Below are 18,622 nucleotides of genomic sequence, written 5' to 3' on the forward strand. Positions count from 1 at the left end.
CCTGTATGTGCGAGGCAGAAGCTGTGAAGCATTAATAGACATAGCCTCTACCTTGTTCATGATATGAATATTTACAGAAAGATATAGACAAGAATAAGATTGTGTGAGGTAAATATTAATAGGAAATGTCATCAGTTATAGACAGGGAATGCAGGATGATTACAGCAAATCTAACAGTAAAGAGTATAAAGAGAGATGCATTCTTTATGCCAGGACAGCTGGATCAATTTTAGTTTTCTGATAAGCATCTTTTGTGCGGTTGACTTTGTTTTAATCTACTACAGAAAAAAATGCTTCTAGACTGAAACCTTTTTGCCAAGTTGCCAAATTTCAGCCTGAAACAAATGTTTGCAAGTTTTATAACATATGCACTTTCTATCAGCATAAGCAATCATCAGAAAAAAGTGATTGGTTGTTGAAGGATTGCATGGCATAAAAGCCTTCGATCCAACTTCATTAGGTAATAGTACAGACAAATAATCTAAACCAACAAGGTTTTGTATCTGCTGTATTGACTACACAAATGGAAATCTTCCTTCTTATTCAGCCTTCTGTCACTGATGTATTGCAATCATGAATGGGTTGTATCCTCTCTGCAACACTAGCAACGTGAGAAGACACTCTTACATCACATTTTCTAGATGAGATATAAGGAGAAGGACAGTCCAAACCCAAGATCCACATCAGAGCTTAGGTTATCTGAGTCCAAGTTTACTGCTTATTATTGCTCCCCACAGTTCATATTTCATGCTAGATATTAAATATATCTTATTATTCCTTTCAAAAAGAACTCAGGCACCTTGGAGCTCATGAAGTAATATGATATTTGGCATATTCACTTTTATTTATGATATGGAGACAATGCTGGGGAAGAGAGAAATTAAGAAGTAAGGAGCCCAGTAAATAAGAATCCCATCCTATCCCATCCACAGTTGTTCTGGATGTCTTCAGATCAGTCTGTTCCAATGTGATTTGTTAATGAAAGCATAAAACAGGAAGGAGAAAGTAAAGGTAAACAAGTTAAAAAAAAAAAAAAAAAAAAAAAAAAAGGGCTTATTCTCATTTCTCCCGTCAAGTAGCTGTTCTGGTTGATGCTTCTCGTTTTTACGAATGCATTTTCTGAAATGAAGATGTCTTATGTCCTGTTGGGTGTTGCCTTTCCTTTGATGGCAGATAGAGGCTGCAGATGTTGGCAAGATTTATAAGATTCGGATAGGCCACGATGGGAAAGGCATTGGAGACGGCTGGTTTCTGGAAAGTGTCACATTGAAGCGGCTTGCTGTGAAGATGAATGAGTCTGATAAAAAGAAGAAGAAAAAGAAAAAGTCTGAGGAGGTGGAAGAAGAGGAAGCTAAGGTGGAGGAAGTAATGGATGTCTATACGTTTGTGGCACACCGCTGGCTGGCTAAAGATGAAGGTGACAAGGAGCTTGTGGTAGAACTGGTTCCTGATGGGGAATCTGCCCTGGAGGGTAAATATCAGAGGGAATGTGCATGTGTGCATGGATACAGCAGTGACATGAAGGTCGATAACCACGCTGCAGTGACCACTTATGGCTCCTCAGCCATCCCACTGCCCCAGGCCTGCAGCATGGCTTACTCTATGGATTGGCTGATCAGCTCTGGGGAGGAGGACAGTGGTGAAACAGGCTGAAATGTGAATATCCTAGGGAACGGCTACAAGATTCTCCAAGCCATTTCTGGAGAATTTGGGTTGTGAGTTCCATGATTTGCCACCGTAGCTGAGAGTTTATAAAGTTTTAACTATTTATATGGTTAATGCCAAGGGATAGAGAAAGATGATGCCCCTCATATTTTAAGATAGATGCAAGTGTTTTAATACATTCCAGATAAAAGCTTTCTTAGAGCCAATTGCCAAACGTTTTTGGGTCACACACTGCTATGGTGAGCCAGAGATCTGACAATAAATGGCTATTTCTGGGGTCCTTTGATCTCTCTTTGCAATTTCACTTGCAGAGAACACATACGAAGTCCACGTTCTCACTGGCAGTGTATGGGGAGCTGGGACGGACTCTAATGTCTTCTTGAGCATCTACGGTGTAGGAAGAGGAGACACGGGTGAGCGCCAGCTGAAAAGGTCCAATAACCTCAACAAGTTTGAAAAGGGCCAGGTAATGCATGAACTCAATTCACTGGAGCAAGCAGAAGGGTGGCAGAGCTCTCTTAGTTATCATGCTGGTCAATCATTACTGTTTCTTCCCTGTGAGTCTATGTTTCTTCTTCTAGCTTAAAGCTCAGATGTGTTTTATTTCTGAAATTTATATTTAAAGCAAAACACCTCAAAATATTTTCCAGAGGAAATTCATTTGAATAATAAGCTGAACACTCTTCTGTGTTGGAGCCACCTTTTGCATCTGCTTCCTGTAAGTGTTCTGGTAACAACATTTCCTGCCAGGAATACTTGAAAACCACAAACTGTAAATTAATATTGGAGAGCATTTGTGAGGCAGTTCAAGCCATGTTAGTATTTAGATTGCAAATACAATTCTAAATTCTTGATTAAACCAGTCAGAGAATAAAAGCAGTATTGCGTGGTGTGCTATAATTTGGTTATAATCCAATCCAATTAAACAACATCTCTTGTAGGTTGAATATTTGCCATAAAAATGCTTATGAACAAATAACAAGCAAGTATTATAACCAGACATTATTGAGGGAATTATTTTGAATAATGAAAAATCATGGCGACAGTAAGCTGTTGTGGAAAACTTGCAATAAGAAAAAGAGAGCCTAAGGTTGTTAAATAAGCTGTTAGCTGTGATTTATGAGCTTGGCACTAGTGAGTCTGCAACCTGCGTGTGGTTCTTCATTCGGTGGGAAGAGCTCCAAGCTGCAAATGTATTGCCCTCTGCTCTTGGGAGTAGAAACCCAAAGTCTACCAACAAGTTAATCACATTAAGATGTTTAAATTGTTATCATAACAAGACCCATTCTGTCACACTAATACTGTTAATAAATGAACCTCTTGGTTGTAGTAAATGACAAAAGGAAAAAAAAAAATAATACTGCAGTTTGAAGTAAAGCACATGGAAGCACAGATCAGAGTTTCCTAGGAGTTAGTGTTTGTGTTCAGTTCCAGACTGAAACTGAATGGAAATGCTAACCCTGAAAGGAATGAGATTTCAGAGAGGTGAGTTAAACCTACAGGAGGCTGAAATTGAGATGAGGTAAAGAAAGAAATGAAGGGTTGTGTAGCTCCAACGCTGTTACTGTGTTGTAGGAGCCAAACATGAGTGCTAATGGGACAACCCACAGCTCTGGAGTTATACATCCACCCTAGGAATACAAGGAAGACTTACAAGCACCTTTAATTTTAGTGGGGAAAAAATTACTCTGGCTCCTGCCTCTCCTTTCCCCTTTCTGGGAAGCACAGTCACTTGCCTCTTGCCTCCTGTGTAGGTGGACGTGTTCACCATCAAAGCCATCGACCTGGGCGAGCTGAAGAAACTGCGGATCCGCCACGACAACTCTGGTGGTAGCCCAAGCTGGTTCCTGGAGAGGGTAGAGATTGTTGACCTCAAGGAGAGCACCACGTGAGCAGCCTGTAGCACCTTTTCTGTGTGGTCAGAGAAGGGGGCATTTTTTCAGGAGACTGCGGAACTGTGGGAGGGCAGAGGAGATGCAGAAGGACATCACTGTAGCTCCTCACCAGCTCACAGTGAGCAGGCATCCTATGGGAGTCTTGTGTCTTTGTGCAGTTGCAGTGAGCACAGGGACTTTCTGGGGACCCTTTGTGTGGGGTTTTGCCATCCCAGCATCTCTGCAGTTTGGGAACCAGCTGTGTTCCGAAGGAAAGCTCACCTTTTCTGTTTTTCCTGGGAGTATTCTCCCTCCTGAAGAGGTTCCCTCACAGAGCCTGCAGCTGCGTGCCTCTTTCCAAGGCTCTGCTATGGAAATTCCTCACCTCACATTTCCTTTCTATTTTGTACCTAATGCAAAGTGCTGGGTTACAACCAAGTCCTGATCTAAGCAAACTCCAATCATTTTCACAGACAAAACTTAAGGTGTTAGAAATCCTAAATACATGCTCACCTTTGAGCTGGAGCTTATTTAAAAGTTTCACAATGCGTTGGTGGGTGGGACTGCTCATAAGGACCTCATGATGGGTCCACTCTTTGTAAGTATAGAATGCTTGGGAGACTGCAGTTTTCCTTGAGTTACTTAACTTCTGGAAGTGAAAAGTGAAAAGGATTCAGTCATATTGTGCTGGCAATTCAGAAACAGCACTTTTCAGTAAATGCTTGCTAACCTGTTTATGGATTAACTTTCCAGTAAATAATAAACAAATAATACCAAAGCTTAAGAATGGAAATGGATGTATTATTCAGCTCTGAGCAATTTTTATTTTTTTTTTTTAAACTAAGCTCTGATCTGTGCATATTTCTGTTATTAAAGCCTGTGAAGTCCTGTGTAAGTGCTGGGTGCTGCTGTCATTCTTGTAGGTATTATTTTCCATGCCAGCGGTGGTTAGCAGTTGAGGAAGATGACGGTCAGATTGTCAGGGAGCTGGTCCCAGTGGATGAAGCATTTGTAAAGAAAGATTCGGAAAATGATGGCCAGTCTCTTGCAACGCTGGGCCTGGAACAGAAAGGTCTATGTTAGCCTTGTATTTCTTCCAGTATGGGGTTGAAAAGGAACCAAGGTGTTAGTAGTGCTAAGGGCATTACCAGTTAGCATTGGCTGGGCTGTAATTCAGCCCCAACCATGAAGTTTCCAGGTGTGAATGAAGTGTGAAGTGCATGTCAGTCAGTAAAGGGTGGACACTCCTCATTTTTAGGTGATTTAATCATCTTGCAAGATCCGACCCAAAGACAGAAAGCTAGGAAGATGGATCATGTCTTTAGTCATGATCTCTCATCTGAAACATGCATTAGTTGTTAACATCTAAGGCATAAATCCCAGGTATTTCACATGATGGACTATAATGGTTAAATGTTTTAACAAGAAACTGAGCAGAGAGCAAGCATAATCAGGGAAGGGGAAGAGACCTAAGTTTGTTTCTGTTTCTATCTTGTGTCTGTTATCCTCCAAATTAATTTTGTCTCTACTGTACATAATTTTACACAGAAACCACAGAAAAATGTGGTTTCCTGGGTCTGATGTGTCAAGGTGCTGAATGTCCAGCACTTCCACTGGCTTCACTGCCTGCAAAAGGTCTTAAGCTCTCCCTTAGCTCTCCCTCCAAAAGCTTTTGAATACATGAATAATTTCCACAAATTGCGTAGGACCTGCTGGCTGAGCAGCATCTTGGAAAATGCATATCTCACTATAGCAGAAAGGTGCTGTTCTGGAAAACTTGAGCAGGTTTTTGTAGCTCAGTAAAGGCTATATTAGATTTTTCCATATTTTTAATGAATTTACTGAACTTGCTAGATGATGATGCAGTAGGAACCTCCCTACTGATGCTGCTGTGAAGAATGTGTTTGTGAATATGAACTGTGTATGTCGAAGTATGCATATGTTCTGGTATATGTTATATGCCCTTGTATTATTTGGTGCTATTAGAATAAGCAGTTTGTTCTCCCTCCTCCCCCCAAGAAATATTGTAGATAAAGGCAGCTTTGAGGCATCTTAGAGATGCCCAGGCAGCAAATAGGAAGGGTGAGCACATTTCTCATCTGTAAATATGCAGACAATGTTCTGACTGACTGGAGCAGCAGAAGACTGTGCAACCAGATAGCCCTGCTCACAGCATATGGCAGGAATTAGAGATTACAACATGGCTGCAATCAGTCAAAATAAAACTCAAACCAGACTCAAGCATATGCAGTAAAAGTAGAGTTAATTCCTGTTCAGACTTCACACTCTTAAATTAAGAAATTTTATCTGACAGCTAAATCAACTACATACACCGTGAAAGTGAAGACTGGGGACAAAAAGAATGCTGGGACAGATGCCAACGTCTTCATTACTCTCTATGGAAGTAAAGATGATACAGGTATGTCTCCATGTGATGGAAAAGGGTGGCACCTCATGGATGAATATAGCTGTCTGAGAAGACAGGTCACGGTCATTTTTTGCTTCCTCAATGCCAGTTCCTCAGTCTTTTTTAGGACAACTTCATGTTCTCGCTGTCTCTGCATACAACATGATAGCTGGGAGCATACCACCAGCTGCTGTAAATCATTGCCGAACTTTGAGATGCTGATTTGCACCAGCTGCCGGTCTGAAGGCTTTAATTTCAATTATAGAAACAGCACAGTTGCCTGGGACTACATTGCTGAGCAGTGAATGTGGTGACTGATTTGCTTTCCTCAGCAGTGAATCAGCATGCTCCTGAAAACCAGCCCTGCTCTGCCTCTCCGAGTGGCCCAGGAGCATTTATCAGCTGATGAGCTCTGTGCAGGGACTCTGGTGGCTGTGGCAGGGAACCGAGGGGTAGGACCCCTTTCCTTAGCTGTAAACACAGCACGGCAGCACTGTCCCTGTGGCATAGCCAGTGGATCACTCAAGCAAAGAGTTTCCTTGGGTGCGGGTGTTGATAGAGGTTTGGGTTCAGAGGGCAGGGGGGACAAAGCTCAGATCTCGAGATGAAAAGCCATTTTTCATGCGTTTAGCCATCTCCCATGTTCCACTGCAGACGTTCCCAGAGGATTTGTTTCACACACTGAACAATGTCCTTTTGCATCACCACAACAGGGATAGTCAGCCTAAAGGCCTCAAAGATTAACAAGAACAAATTTGAGCGTGGGAAGGTAGATGAGTTTACAGTGGAGTCTGTGGACATTGGAGACCTAAAAAAAATCAAGATAGGCCATGACAATAAAGGTAAGATAATCTGTTTTGTAATTTAGTATTTCTATGGGGTTCAGCACATTGCTGTATAAAATCTCTTCCAAGACCCCAAATGTAATTTACCTTTTGGTGATGGATCCTTGCTGTCACTTCGTCTGTTGCTATCATTATCTTTGTTGCTAATGTTATTAAAAAAAAAAAAAAAAAGAGAGAGAGAGAGAGAGAGTTTTTCTTGTTCCACATGGGACCTACAGACTTGTCTCATCTATTTATCAATATTTTTGTTGTTTTCATTATCAGGTGCTAACTGCTTTTCAGACATAGATGTGTCTCAACTGCAAACAAGGGAAGCACTGAAAAGATACACTGATTCCTTCCTTATGGGGCACTGAGGGATAACTGTTCATAACTTCCCCGTTAATCTAAATTAATCCAACCAATGCAGTAAATAGCACTTCCACACACGCATCTTTAACTTGTTGCATATAGAAATAAAATACATTAATTCAAACCTGCCCAATCCATTTGCAATGGTCTTTACGATTTCTATTCCATTGGCAAAAGAGGAAAATTTATTGTTGGAGGCCTGGAAGGCAGTGATTCATTTGCTGTTGTCAGTAAAGGTTTTGTGTGTTATTGCCTGTATCTCTCCAACCACAGGTAATTCAACTGGCTGGTTTCTGGAGTGGGTGGAAATCGATGCCCCATCCCTGGGCCAATGCCTCAAGTTCCCTTGTGGCCGTTGGCTGGATAAATCAGAGGATGATGGAGCCATTGAGAGAATTATCTTCCCTGCAGAACTGCAGACAACAGAATATATCCCATGTGAGCAGAACACTATTTCCCCAGGATACACCCATCATTACAGAAGATAAAATCTCACCAGTTCATGTTTTATTGGCTTGGCTTCTCCCTGAAATTGTCTTTGAGAAATTTATAAAAACATAATATGCCAGTTTCTCCAATTACTACAAGAAAGTTCCCCTGGGTTCTCTAGAGTAATGTTTCCTGTATTTTCCAAATTGAAGTGTCATTAGAAGCTATGTGACCATGTATGACTGCCTTTTTACTCACTCTTGTCCTTTCATCTCCAAGTCCTTAGCCCATTTCATGCTGGTTTCCCCATCTCCAGTTTCCCTTTGATCTCCCTCCATGCTAATGTTGCTGCTTCTGATGTCAAAGCAGACAGTTGTGGTTTCACTTCCTAGCCTTGGTCCCACCAGTGCCTTTGGCACTGTGCACCCCAGTCTTGCTGAAGGGCACTCTTCCACACTTGTGTCAGTGTAGTGCTTTTCTCACAGCATTGCAGCAGCCTGACTCTTTAGGATTCTCCATTTTTCCTTAATCTTCACTTCACTCCCCTTTAAATTAATGTTTGGGGTAAACTGGTATTAAAGTGCTGGTATGAAAATCTACTGCCTGCAGTTACTTAGATATCAACATTTACAGCTTCCCAAACTCTCTTTCTCTGCCTCAGTTTCCTTCTTCAGAAGTAATTGTAAGAATAACTACATAAAGACTGTCAACCACTTTGACTGCTTTCAGTTGTCAACCATGGTTGATGCTGAATGTCTCTTTCATACTGGCCAGCTATCCACATATCCACATGAACATATCCTGCAGTCTCTAAGCTAAAATCAACTTTCTTTTCTGAAGATATCTGCCATTTGTACCTCCACGATGCTCTGACTGAGGTACTCCTCATGTCTTTCTTTCCCTAAACTGTCTGGAGTGGAAGAACAGACGCTCTTTGCTCCCTCCTTGCTTTCATCGGTCTCCTGGAATATGATATAGTCCTTATGTTTGAAAGAATAAATTTGTAAATATAGTGAACTTGTTCATGGGAGTGAATGTAAATCAGAGACCTTGTACGTGCTTTTCAGCAGGTTCTTCCCTGTTATCCCAGTCAATACACATTTGGATGCAGACGTTGACTATATAATTTATTAATGTCCCAGTACATAACAATGATGTAATAGTTTCTGGAATGCTGTGCCTTTGAGTACACAGTGTATGTAAACCTGATTTTTGTCAGCAGTCCACGTTCAGCATTTGAGAATAGACCTCTAGCAAAAGAGTCACACCAGACCTGGCATTAGCCTAGGCAGTTTCCTCACTCAAACCATTCCCACCATACTATTTACCGTATTCTAGTTTCCTAACTATTAACCTGGTGGTTTCAGTGTGCCAGAGGTAACTAAAATGGTTGGATTTGTTTTACGATGACTCCTGGTCGATTTGTCTCATGAAGAACGAAAGATGAAAACATGTCATTGGCAGTGCAATTAAAATCATGCCTGTGGGGATACTGCTTTAAAAGTGCCATGTGAATGGGACGGGAGTCTGACAACCGAAAGTTGTGCTGCTAGTGACCTTGTTACGTGCTGCTTTGCTGATTCAGTTCTAAGCTGATGTTAATATTAAAACAGCAAAAGCAAGCACCACAGATTTCAGTAGAGAAAATCATTTTTAATTCATAATGCATAGCATGTGATTTTTGGTCTCCAGGATTTAATTTTTTTTCCCCCTTACATATTGGAGAAACTATTCTAATTTACCTGGAACACAGGAGAGCAGATTTTGTTGGATTGGGCAGAAAGAATATTAAGTACCTCCAGGCTGACTCTCTGTAAAAGAAAACTTCTTCATCTCTGTTCTCCCGAGGGCTGTAAGTAGAGAGCCTGTGTTTTTAATGAATGATTAGCCTCCAATATGCATAATCAGAGTTACTCCAACAGTAACAGACACTGTGCCAGAAACCCTCCCTCTACCCTTACAGAGATGCTGAATCTGAAATACAGCACAAAGCACTGTTGTGTAAAGAATAGCAAAGATGACTGAAGTTGCTGCAGCGTAGGAGGGTGCAGATGACAAGCAGCTGAAAAGATCTTGGTGAGGGACGTGAAATGGTGGAAGGTGGGTGGGTGGTGTATGGGAGAGGGACAGCAGGGATCCCGGTGACAGAGCCAGGGTGTTGAGTGCAGTGCTTGCAGGTAGCAATGTGGATACTGGGATTACGTCTATCCAAAGTAAAGAGAAGTCCCTGAAGCTAATAAATAGTGCCTAAGTCTCACCTGATATTTATTACCTATAGATTTCAGAAAGGAGTTAAGAGAGACAGATGTTTGACTCAGTCTGCGAAATGGCACCCCTGAACTTACATGTCCTCACGACACTGAGTGTCTGATTTCCCAAACATCTATCAATAGATGTTTGGTCACTCACAAGTGGTGGATTTGCAGAACGATTCAGCTAATCCTGATAAAGATGCCAGCATTTATTTATTTATTTTTCTCTCTCTTTCTCCAAACTTCATTGACTTTAGTGATTACATCTCCTTTGGCTTCAAGGGAGATTTAGACACTTATTTGATGTGTGGACATCTGAATTTTGGTTTCCAAATTTGTGAGCTGAACAGCATCTCACCTTGGAAAAAGAGTGGGAAGGGACTTGACCAAGGATATTCAGCTAGCAGAGCCAGGAACAGAGTCCCAGTCTTATTCCTGGGCCAGTCTTCTTTCTCTGCAAGTCTGAGTCAGGTTCCATCTGGAGTCAGGACTGTGAAGATGGAGAAGGACAAGAAGGGACATCAGATCTTGGGTAATGGGACATTCTGGTGAAAGCAAGGGAACAGAGTCAGGAAGTATGTAGGGGCTTGATCCTTATTGTCCTGCACTCCCCACTGATCTGCAGGTATTTTACCTCATTTGCCTGGGTGTTAAGGACTATCTGCTGTCAAAGGATAAGGTATGAGAAAACTAGATCAGAGTGGATAGCAAGATGTTTCATTTCTTTTCCTTCTAACTGATTCTTGTTACTTGTTCAGTACTGAAAGAAACGGGAGATTTTTTTTTACAAACAAAGCTATCTTGAATATTTATATAATGCATCCAGTTGGCTTAACTTCATCCATCTGCCTAGTTGCTCAAAAATTTGTCAAATCATGATTTACTTTAAGACTTGAGCTGCTGAAGTAAATCCTCTTTCAGTAATTTTAGATGGCTGATATAAATATCCTGAACACTTTCTGATCATTTGATAAGCCCCAAAATCTCAGTAAATGGGTTTGAATCATGGTCAGTTGGTTTTATAGGGTTAAAAGAAATTCCTCTGGATTCTCATAATACAGATGAGCATAATAACTAAATGAGCAGAAGTGTAATTACTACCCCATCCTCTTTAATAGTTGAGTTTTCTAACCCAGATTTTATTTTAGGAACATTCATCTGCTGCTTGCTAACTTTTAAAATTATTATTATTTTCTGCCAATTTCTAAACCAGTTGTTCCTTACGAGATCACCGTCTACACCAGCGATATCTTTGGAGCTGGCACAGATGCAGATGTCTTCATTGTCCTCTATGGAAGCGATGCAATCTGCACTCAGCAGAAATCCCTGTGCCTCAACAAGAGAGAGCAAAGGATGTATTTTGAAAGGAACTCAGTGAATCAGTTCATCGTGGAGGTAAAATCAAAGACTTTTGCTCTCATCTTGGATTGCCCTGAGGGGATTAGGAAGACAAAATGTAACAAAGTGGGAATTTTTCCTCTTTTAAGGAAAGATATTTGGCTCTTTTGCTCACAGAATGTGAGTTTAAATCCCTGTTCTATGACAGACTCACCATGTATTGGAGCAAATCACTTCTCACTGAGCAACTCAAATTTAGTAGCAACTCAAAGTTATCAACATTCAGTGTCCCTGTGGCCTAAAGCCATGTTAAACCTTGTAAGGGCTAATTCAGTTTTATCATGGAGGTGAGATGTACCCATGCACAGACATAGAGAGTTGCCTTTCCATGTCATATTGAGACATGGAAAGGCAACTTTTTTTGGAAGGTCAGTGCATAGGAGTTTTTACATTTTCCATTCCCTAGACCGTTCCTGGCACCAGCCTAAGTGTGTGCTGAGTCTATCATGTGTCCCTCTCTTTACCACCCTTATTTGCTTGTAGTTTTCCTTTCCCTCACAGTTTGCAAGATTTTGAAGTGAACCAAATCTTTGAAGTATCTCTGAAACTAGGTGGCCTAGTATTTAAGAACGCTATACATTGTTTCACGCTCCTGTTTCAGCAGATCATGCTGAAGTGTCTAGTCCATAGTGCTCACGGCTTGCAAAGTGCTCCATTTGGGGTGGATAGTCTGTTTTTTGTTCTAACTCAGTAGCATGCTGAGCATCACAGCATCATGCTTTCCTGCTCTGTGTCCTACAACAGAGAGATTGCAACTTTGCTGCAGGTCCCAGGATTTTCTGAATATATGGACTAACTTTTTGAAAGATCTTATCAAGTGTTTACTGAAGTATTTGCACATGTATACAGATAGTAAACCACTGCATGTGAATGACTGTTCATTTACATCTACAGTACTCAGCAATTCCTATTCATAATATATTCATATGTCTGAGAAGTTATCAGAGGCAAAAATACAGGAACTTCAGCCCTGGCCTGCTCTTTTGGTACTACTTAATACACTCACCTTCATTCCTTGGGTGCAAAAATGACACTGACGTTGTAGAGGGCCTTACAAACTTCTCTGTGCTTTGAATTTGTTTTGTTTTGATTTTTGTTTGTTTGTTTGTTTGTTTTTCTGCAAAATAATTGAAGGCAAATCTTAAAACAAGCTTTTTAACAAGTCAAAATGATTTGAGCCCACAGTGTTGTTGTATGGCATGAATTTTGTAAAATACACCTCCAACGTGATTCCTTAAAAACAAATTATATGACTTATTTTGGCAGAGCTTCCACAGAGTTTTTTAAAGCAGAGGTTGCATTAATACATAGGTATAAATCTTAAACTGAGTGTTATTGTTATTTCTTTTTTCCATAAGATTTATTTCAGGCTTGGCAGAATGTGAAACATCAGTAGTTTTCTTATATGAAGCAAGTGAAAATGCAGTTTGTTCTTCAGATTTATAACATTATATTAACCTGTCCCCGAACTTCATTGTCTCTTCACCAGTTCCTCTTGCTGCAGCAGAGGGGAAGGATGAGACAAAATATATTCTTCTTTCACTTGCTTGTGTAGATCCATAATTTGGAGTTCAATAGAACTTGTAAACAATTTGGGGATCTCAGGAAACACAAACTGAATTTTGCCCATTTGTTTTAGTGTTTTTACTGCCTCTGCCATTTTGTATTTGGCAAAAGAGGCACAAAAATATTAAACTTGCCTCAGCTACATTCCAAAGTGATGCTTTGCTGGAGATGCCTACAGCAGAGTAAGGAACCTTTCTTATTCAACATGAACCTTTCCTGTCACGCATCACTTCATTGCGATGTATTGATCGAAAGCTTCATTGAAAGATGAGTAGTTGGGCAGGAGGGAGGAGGAAGAATGTAATTTCCCCCAAGTGTATACCTGAGTGCATGCGTGAGGTTTAGAAATGAATTATAAGTATTTAATTATTTTGCAATTGATGCTTATGCTGTCTGAAATCTTACTGTGCTGAGGAGTGTCCTAAAAATGATGATGTCTTTACTTTAGTGTGGTACAATTTTGTTAGTTGGGAAGACAAGGGAGTGGTCTCCAGTGGTGTAAGCTGAGAAGTTCAGTTTTGTAATGTCTCCAGGAACAAAATTTTCCAAGTCCCTTTGGAAAGCTGGATGTCCTTCTCCTATGTGCAAAGGAAGCTTGTAGTCAGCATTGGTTTTTCAAAGGCCAACTATGCAAATGCATGCACTGGAATCACCAAAAGGTATTGCTTAGCAGCAGACATATATTTTCCTGTTCAGGCCTTTGGAAGGAAAGTGTCTTAAATATAATATACTAGTGACAAGTTACTCCAGTAATAAGGTGAGGCATAAAAACATAGTAGCCATTTCATAAGGTAGTGATTCTGTTGACTTGCTCAGAATGGCACTTGGGTTTTGTGGCAGAACAAGGGAGGGAATATAAAATGCCAGGTTGTTAATATTGTGCTTTGATCTCAAGGCTATTTTCCCAGTGTTATAACAGTGCACAACCATCTAATCACATAAGCTTTTTTCAAAGGTAAAGGGATATAGAAAGAACAATTCTAGATGCAGCAGCACTGCAATTCCCCAAAACTACCTTCATTCCCACTAATACAAAAAGCTTGGGATGCAGGATTGCTGCTGTGCAACCAAAGCTATCTGATACAGAGGGTAAGTTATGTAGTGCAAAATTCTCTCTGTTTTGGGGATAGATGCTCAGCTTTAATTAAAATACAAGTTAGGGCATATTTAGCATCAGCACTAGTATTTGCTCCCAAGGGACTTCATACAGACTGGAAATAGGAAATAGGATTTATTAGTAGTGTCTCAAAATTCACCTGTTGTTCATGCCATATTTTTCTTTCATTTTCTTTTATTTTCTTTTATTAGCTGGAGGATGTTGGTGACATTATTGAAAAGATTCGCATAGGACACAACGGTGGAGGGTTGAACTCTGGATGGCATTTGGATCGTGTGGCAATTCGAAGACTGTTACCAAATGGGAAGGTAGGCTGTGAATCATGTTGCTCTGGAATACACTTCCATTGGCAGCTGCTTCCATTTTACAAAGAGGATTTTCAGTACACAAAGTGTGATTAACAGTGAAAAATACTCCCTAAACTACAACGTACATTAATTAACTTCTTCAAGCTTGGGGATCTGGGGACAACAACCATTTATTATCATGTTTTATTCTTAAAAAGTTGATTATACAATTGTGCAATCATTGCTTTTTTTCAAAAGTGCTGTTGTCATTGTAACTTTTTAATAGAATGAAAGGTATTTTCTCCTGGCAATGGATGGGAGGATAGCAGTGATATTTTTCCTTAACCCTTGGGGGTTTTTGCTACCGTTTTTGCTACTGTCCTTGGTTTGAAGGAGCGATCTGCCTGCTGGATTTGGAAGCAACATTGTGCTGGCTGTCTTGCTGGGCTGAGAGGGGAGATTCCTGAGTTTGTACCTAGTGCTGTGCAAGTTCAGCCAAGGAACTATGGGCCTGAACAGTTGTCCTTGTGGACAACTCCACCTTTGTGGCTGGGCATCGCAGACTGCCAAAGACTTGATCAGATATCTGTGTGCAAGGGTCATATATCTTCTTCAGGGCTCAAATAATGGTGGATTTGAGTAATATGAGAGACCAAAGCTACATATTTTCATGAATAGATTTGTTTTGACCAATCACAGTGAAGAAATTAGATTCATCATTTAAAAATAAATAGTATTGATGCTAAACATGGACAATAAATTTTTAATCAGTCCCCTAATTCTGGCAGAGTAAATGCAGGGAACATTACAATGAGGGCAACCAAAAGGCCCATCAGTGTAAGTCCCATAATCATTTGTAAGAATCATTGAGTTAGGCCACAGGACTTATGGTTGCACGTGCCAACAGGTTTAACAGAGTGCAGCCAAATTGGAGGTCTTGAACCTCTCCACACAAGAAGCTGTTCCTTGGCCCTGCCTTGGGTGCTGGCTGTAGGAACAGGAACAAGTGTGGCTGCCAGGAAGAAAATCAGAAGATTCAGAAGAAAATCACCTCTTTCAGGGCCAGTTCAGAATTCTGGGCAGTGGCTGTATTTGGGAGCACCTGGGCTCTGTCCTCTGCCTTGTCCTTCCTCCCCTCATTGAGTGGATTTAAGCTTTCATCTCTATCCCATCGCTTAGGTCTGCCCCTTCCTCAAGCAGCTTCTGATATCTAGCATTGGTGTGCTCAGATGTGGTGAACCTACTGTTCATCTTGTTTCCTCCTTCATAATTTCAGGGGTAGACTTTACTCTTTGCCTCACTGAGCGACTAAAACATCTGCCTTGAACCTCCTCATTACACTCAAGCTTGTTTATACTTGTTATACAAGTTTCCACACAAACCAGTACTCATTGCTTGCTCCTGATCATATTTTTTGCCAGTCTGCTGTTGTCAGGTCCTCTCCCTGTGTATTGACTAACCCTAATCTTGTACAGCTGGATTACATTATTGAGCAAGATGATGATGTGTTCTTGGTCAGGGACTAGGAAAAACAAAGAGTGTGCTCTGCAAAGGCATGGAAACCAAGTGAAAAGAGATTCCTGGGCTCCCTCTTTCTATACCTGTGGTTGACCAAACACTTTGGGAAACTCTGACAGTTCAGTGTGAAGTGCTCTGCCATCACCCCAGAAAGGTGCTCAGGGCTGCACGGCTGTGCAGTCATTACAGAGGTTTTGAAGGACAGACAGCAAGAAACCTGGGGAGGTGGAGGAAGGGAGGAAAGCGACTAACACCTTAAAAATGGAGAGATTTACAATTCCGCTGATCTTTTGATTATGGCATGGGGAAAAAAGAAGAAAGCAGAGCACTGCATGATGCCGCTGATCAGCCGCAGGATATTATGACCTGCCACAGGATAGCAATATGCTGCCAACACTTCTAAAAGCTGTGCTACCTGATTAGACTGCTAAGATGTGTCTGGATGTATCTGTAATGCTGCAAAAGAAAAATGAGGTCAGTAACTTTTCAGATTAAATTGAAAGCACTTGGGTAAGAAACTAGAATTGTCGCATGCCAATAAAGCTCTGTCTTGGCATGCCAATTATATCTGATAATTATTTTCATTTGTTACAACTTGGAGAAGGGCAAAGAACTGACTGTTAACACACTGTCACACCCTGCCTCTAGCTTAGGGCCAGGCTCAAACTCTAATGAAACAAATTCTGTTTGGAGCTGCAAGAGGATTTTACTGTGGCTAACATAAAACTGTGCACTTAACGTCACTTAAATATTAATGCAATCACTAACAAGGAAGCTCCAATAAAAACCGCGGCAATGTCATGGTGATTAACAATAATGACACAATTAACTCTTGCAGTAACTGCACATTATGCACAACTGTGCAGGCACTCAAGTCCCTAGATGTCCTATTACCAAATAAACAGGGATCGTATCAATGGCATGGATGAACAACATTATCAGCTTTAAGGAGCAGTTAAAAGCTTCAGCAAGAGAAGTGACTGAAGTGGGATCTCTACTGGGAGGAGAGAGTTTCATCACTGAAACATTGCTCTGGAAAGGCCTCTCTTCCCAAAATGTAAGTGGGGAGATAAGGACTGCAATTGCTGTTTGTTGGCTTGGCGTACAGTGAGGTAACATGGGTTATGTGGTCAGAGAGACAGTGCAGAAATAAAGATGCAGAAGTAGCGGTGTGGCCAGATGTTAAGCACTGTATTTTGTTTATACAGCACAAAAATCACTTCAGAGTAAAATATTTGAAATCATCTAATGTACTGTGTGTCAAACTGTTTGACACTGTGTAAAAAGTCATGCTCCAAAATACCTTATGGGCTTAAGGATTTCAAGTCTGGGGTTAACTACCAGCGTCACATGGAGCAGCAGAAAGGAGGATAAATTGTTTTGTATTGACAGATTTGGGCTATCTGGGTTCAAAAGATAGTTCTGCAGCAGGCTCCAGCAGGACACTTAACGGCTGTATCACACAAGCCCCTTGGGGGTGTTCAGCTCCTGCTTCTCACCTGCTCCTCATCTTTTCAGGGATCTGCGTGATGACCTCGTCATACCAGGTTAGCGGGGACTGATCTGAGGTGCACAGCCCATTCCTCCCCAGTGAGCATGTCTGGGAGGGCAGGAGCCAGCTGCTCAAGACTGTTGTGATATTATCCAGCAATAACGATGCTCGATATTGTAACAGACAGAGCTTTCTTTTTTAGTATATAACTATGTTACATATATATAAAAAATAAATAACAAATATATTATATAAAATTATATAACTTTTTAGTATTTAAATAGCAAAAAAAAAAAAAAAAGATAAATAAAAAATAAAAAATAAATTATAAAAAATAAATAATGAAGAAGTGGCCCTATGTTAACTTGATAAATAACCATGGGAATAATTAAGGGGGACAGTACTCTATATGTAACAGCTCAGTGACAGATAAGCTACTGGACACAGCAGAAAGCCCCTGTGCTACTAAAGAATAGAAATGCTGAAATGGTCGGTATGGAAAGGGCCATTTTTTCTTTTATTTTTTTTCTGTGAGCTGAACATTTTTTTCTGTTCAGACTTGTGGTCTGTGCAATTTGCGTGATGGCTCATGCCCATTCCTTTACGGAGACATAGCCTGGGGTGCCCAGCACACAGAACATCTCCTGCCTCTTACCAACCATCTTGGAGGCCTTACAGGAGTCTGTTCCTAATGAGTAGCCTGGGACTGATTTTGTTTACTAAGTGGAAAACACATGTTCTATTGTTTTTGTTTCTTTGATGATAGGAATCATATTTGTTTCCACCAAAGTGAGTCAAAACAAAGGATCAAAAATTCGGTATTTTTGTCCTCTTAAAGCACGTATGGGAATTGCCTGGAAACCAGCTTGAGTCAGAAAATTGCATGGCAAAATCTTGAAGTATTGATTCAGGAAAAAAACAAAAAAAAACAAAAAAAACAAAAAAAAAAACAAAAAAAAAAAAAAAAAAAACCAAAAACTACTGACTTCAAAGAGAATGCTGCCTGAGTAAGGATAGAAGAGGGACTGCAGAGTCTCAATAAAACATAGCTTCAGTGGAAATGGTGCAGTCCTGATTAGGAATGTGCAAGATCAAAAACTGGAACCCACAGGTTATTGTAGAGGACAATGATCTACTGGGTCGTGTAGCCAGTCTCACCCAGCCGTTGGGAATACTGCTCTCTGCTACATGTTCAGAGCTTCTTCTCAGCGTCCTCAGATATCTTCTTCCTGGAGTCTGAATGACTGAAATATTTTGTCATGTAAAGATGCACTCTGTTCTGCTTTGTCTCAACAACCATACCCGTGTGGGTTGTTTGCTGCCATGCCTACTCTTTCAGGTCTGTGTATACTTACACAGGCATGCATACATGAATTGAAAATCCTTGCTTGCATGTCAGGGTAGTGTTTTCAAAGGAGGAA

General features: G+C 40.7%; 1 protein-coding gene across 1 annotated transcript in view; it reads left to right on the forward strand.

Moving 5' to 3' along the window:
* Window positions 1-18,622, forward strand: part of LOXHD1 (lipoxygenase homology PLAT domains 1) — a gene marked incomplete at both ends in the record, with an annotated part of 141,081 nt that overhangs the window by 71,857 nt on the left and 50,602 nt on the right. The window contains 9 exons of the mRNA XM_084305109.1: window positions 1,174-1,471; window positions 1,977-2,131; window positions 3,420-3,553; window positions 4,463-4,611; window positions 5,854-5,958; window positions 6,660-6,788; window positions 7,416-7,580; window positions 11,037-11,218; window positions 14,096-14,212. Coding sequence (XP_084161235.1) covers window positions 1,174-1,471; window positions 1,977-2,131; window positions 3,420-3,553; window positions 4,463-4,611; window positions 5,854-5,958; window positions 6,660-6,788; window positions 7,416-7,580; window positions 11,037-11,218; window positions 14,096-14,212 — 1,434 coding nt within the window. The remainder of the gene's footprint in view (window positions 1-1,173; window positions 1,472-1,976; window positions 2,132-3,419; window positions 3,554-4,462; window positions 4,612-5,853; window positions 5,959-6,659; window positions 6,789-7,415; window positions 7,581-11,036; window positions 11,219-14,095; window positions 14,213-18,622) is intronic.

This window comes from Netta rufina (genome assembly GCF_964035555.1).
Source record: "Netta rufina genome assembly, chromosome: Z".
NCBI classification, from domain to species: Eukaryota; Metazoa; Chordata; class Aves; order Anseriformes; family Anatidae; genus Netta; species Netta rufina.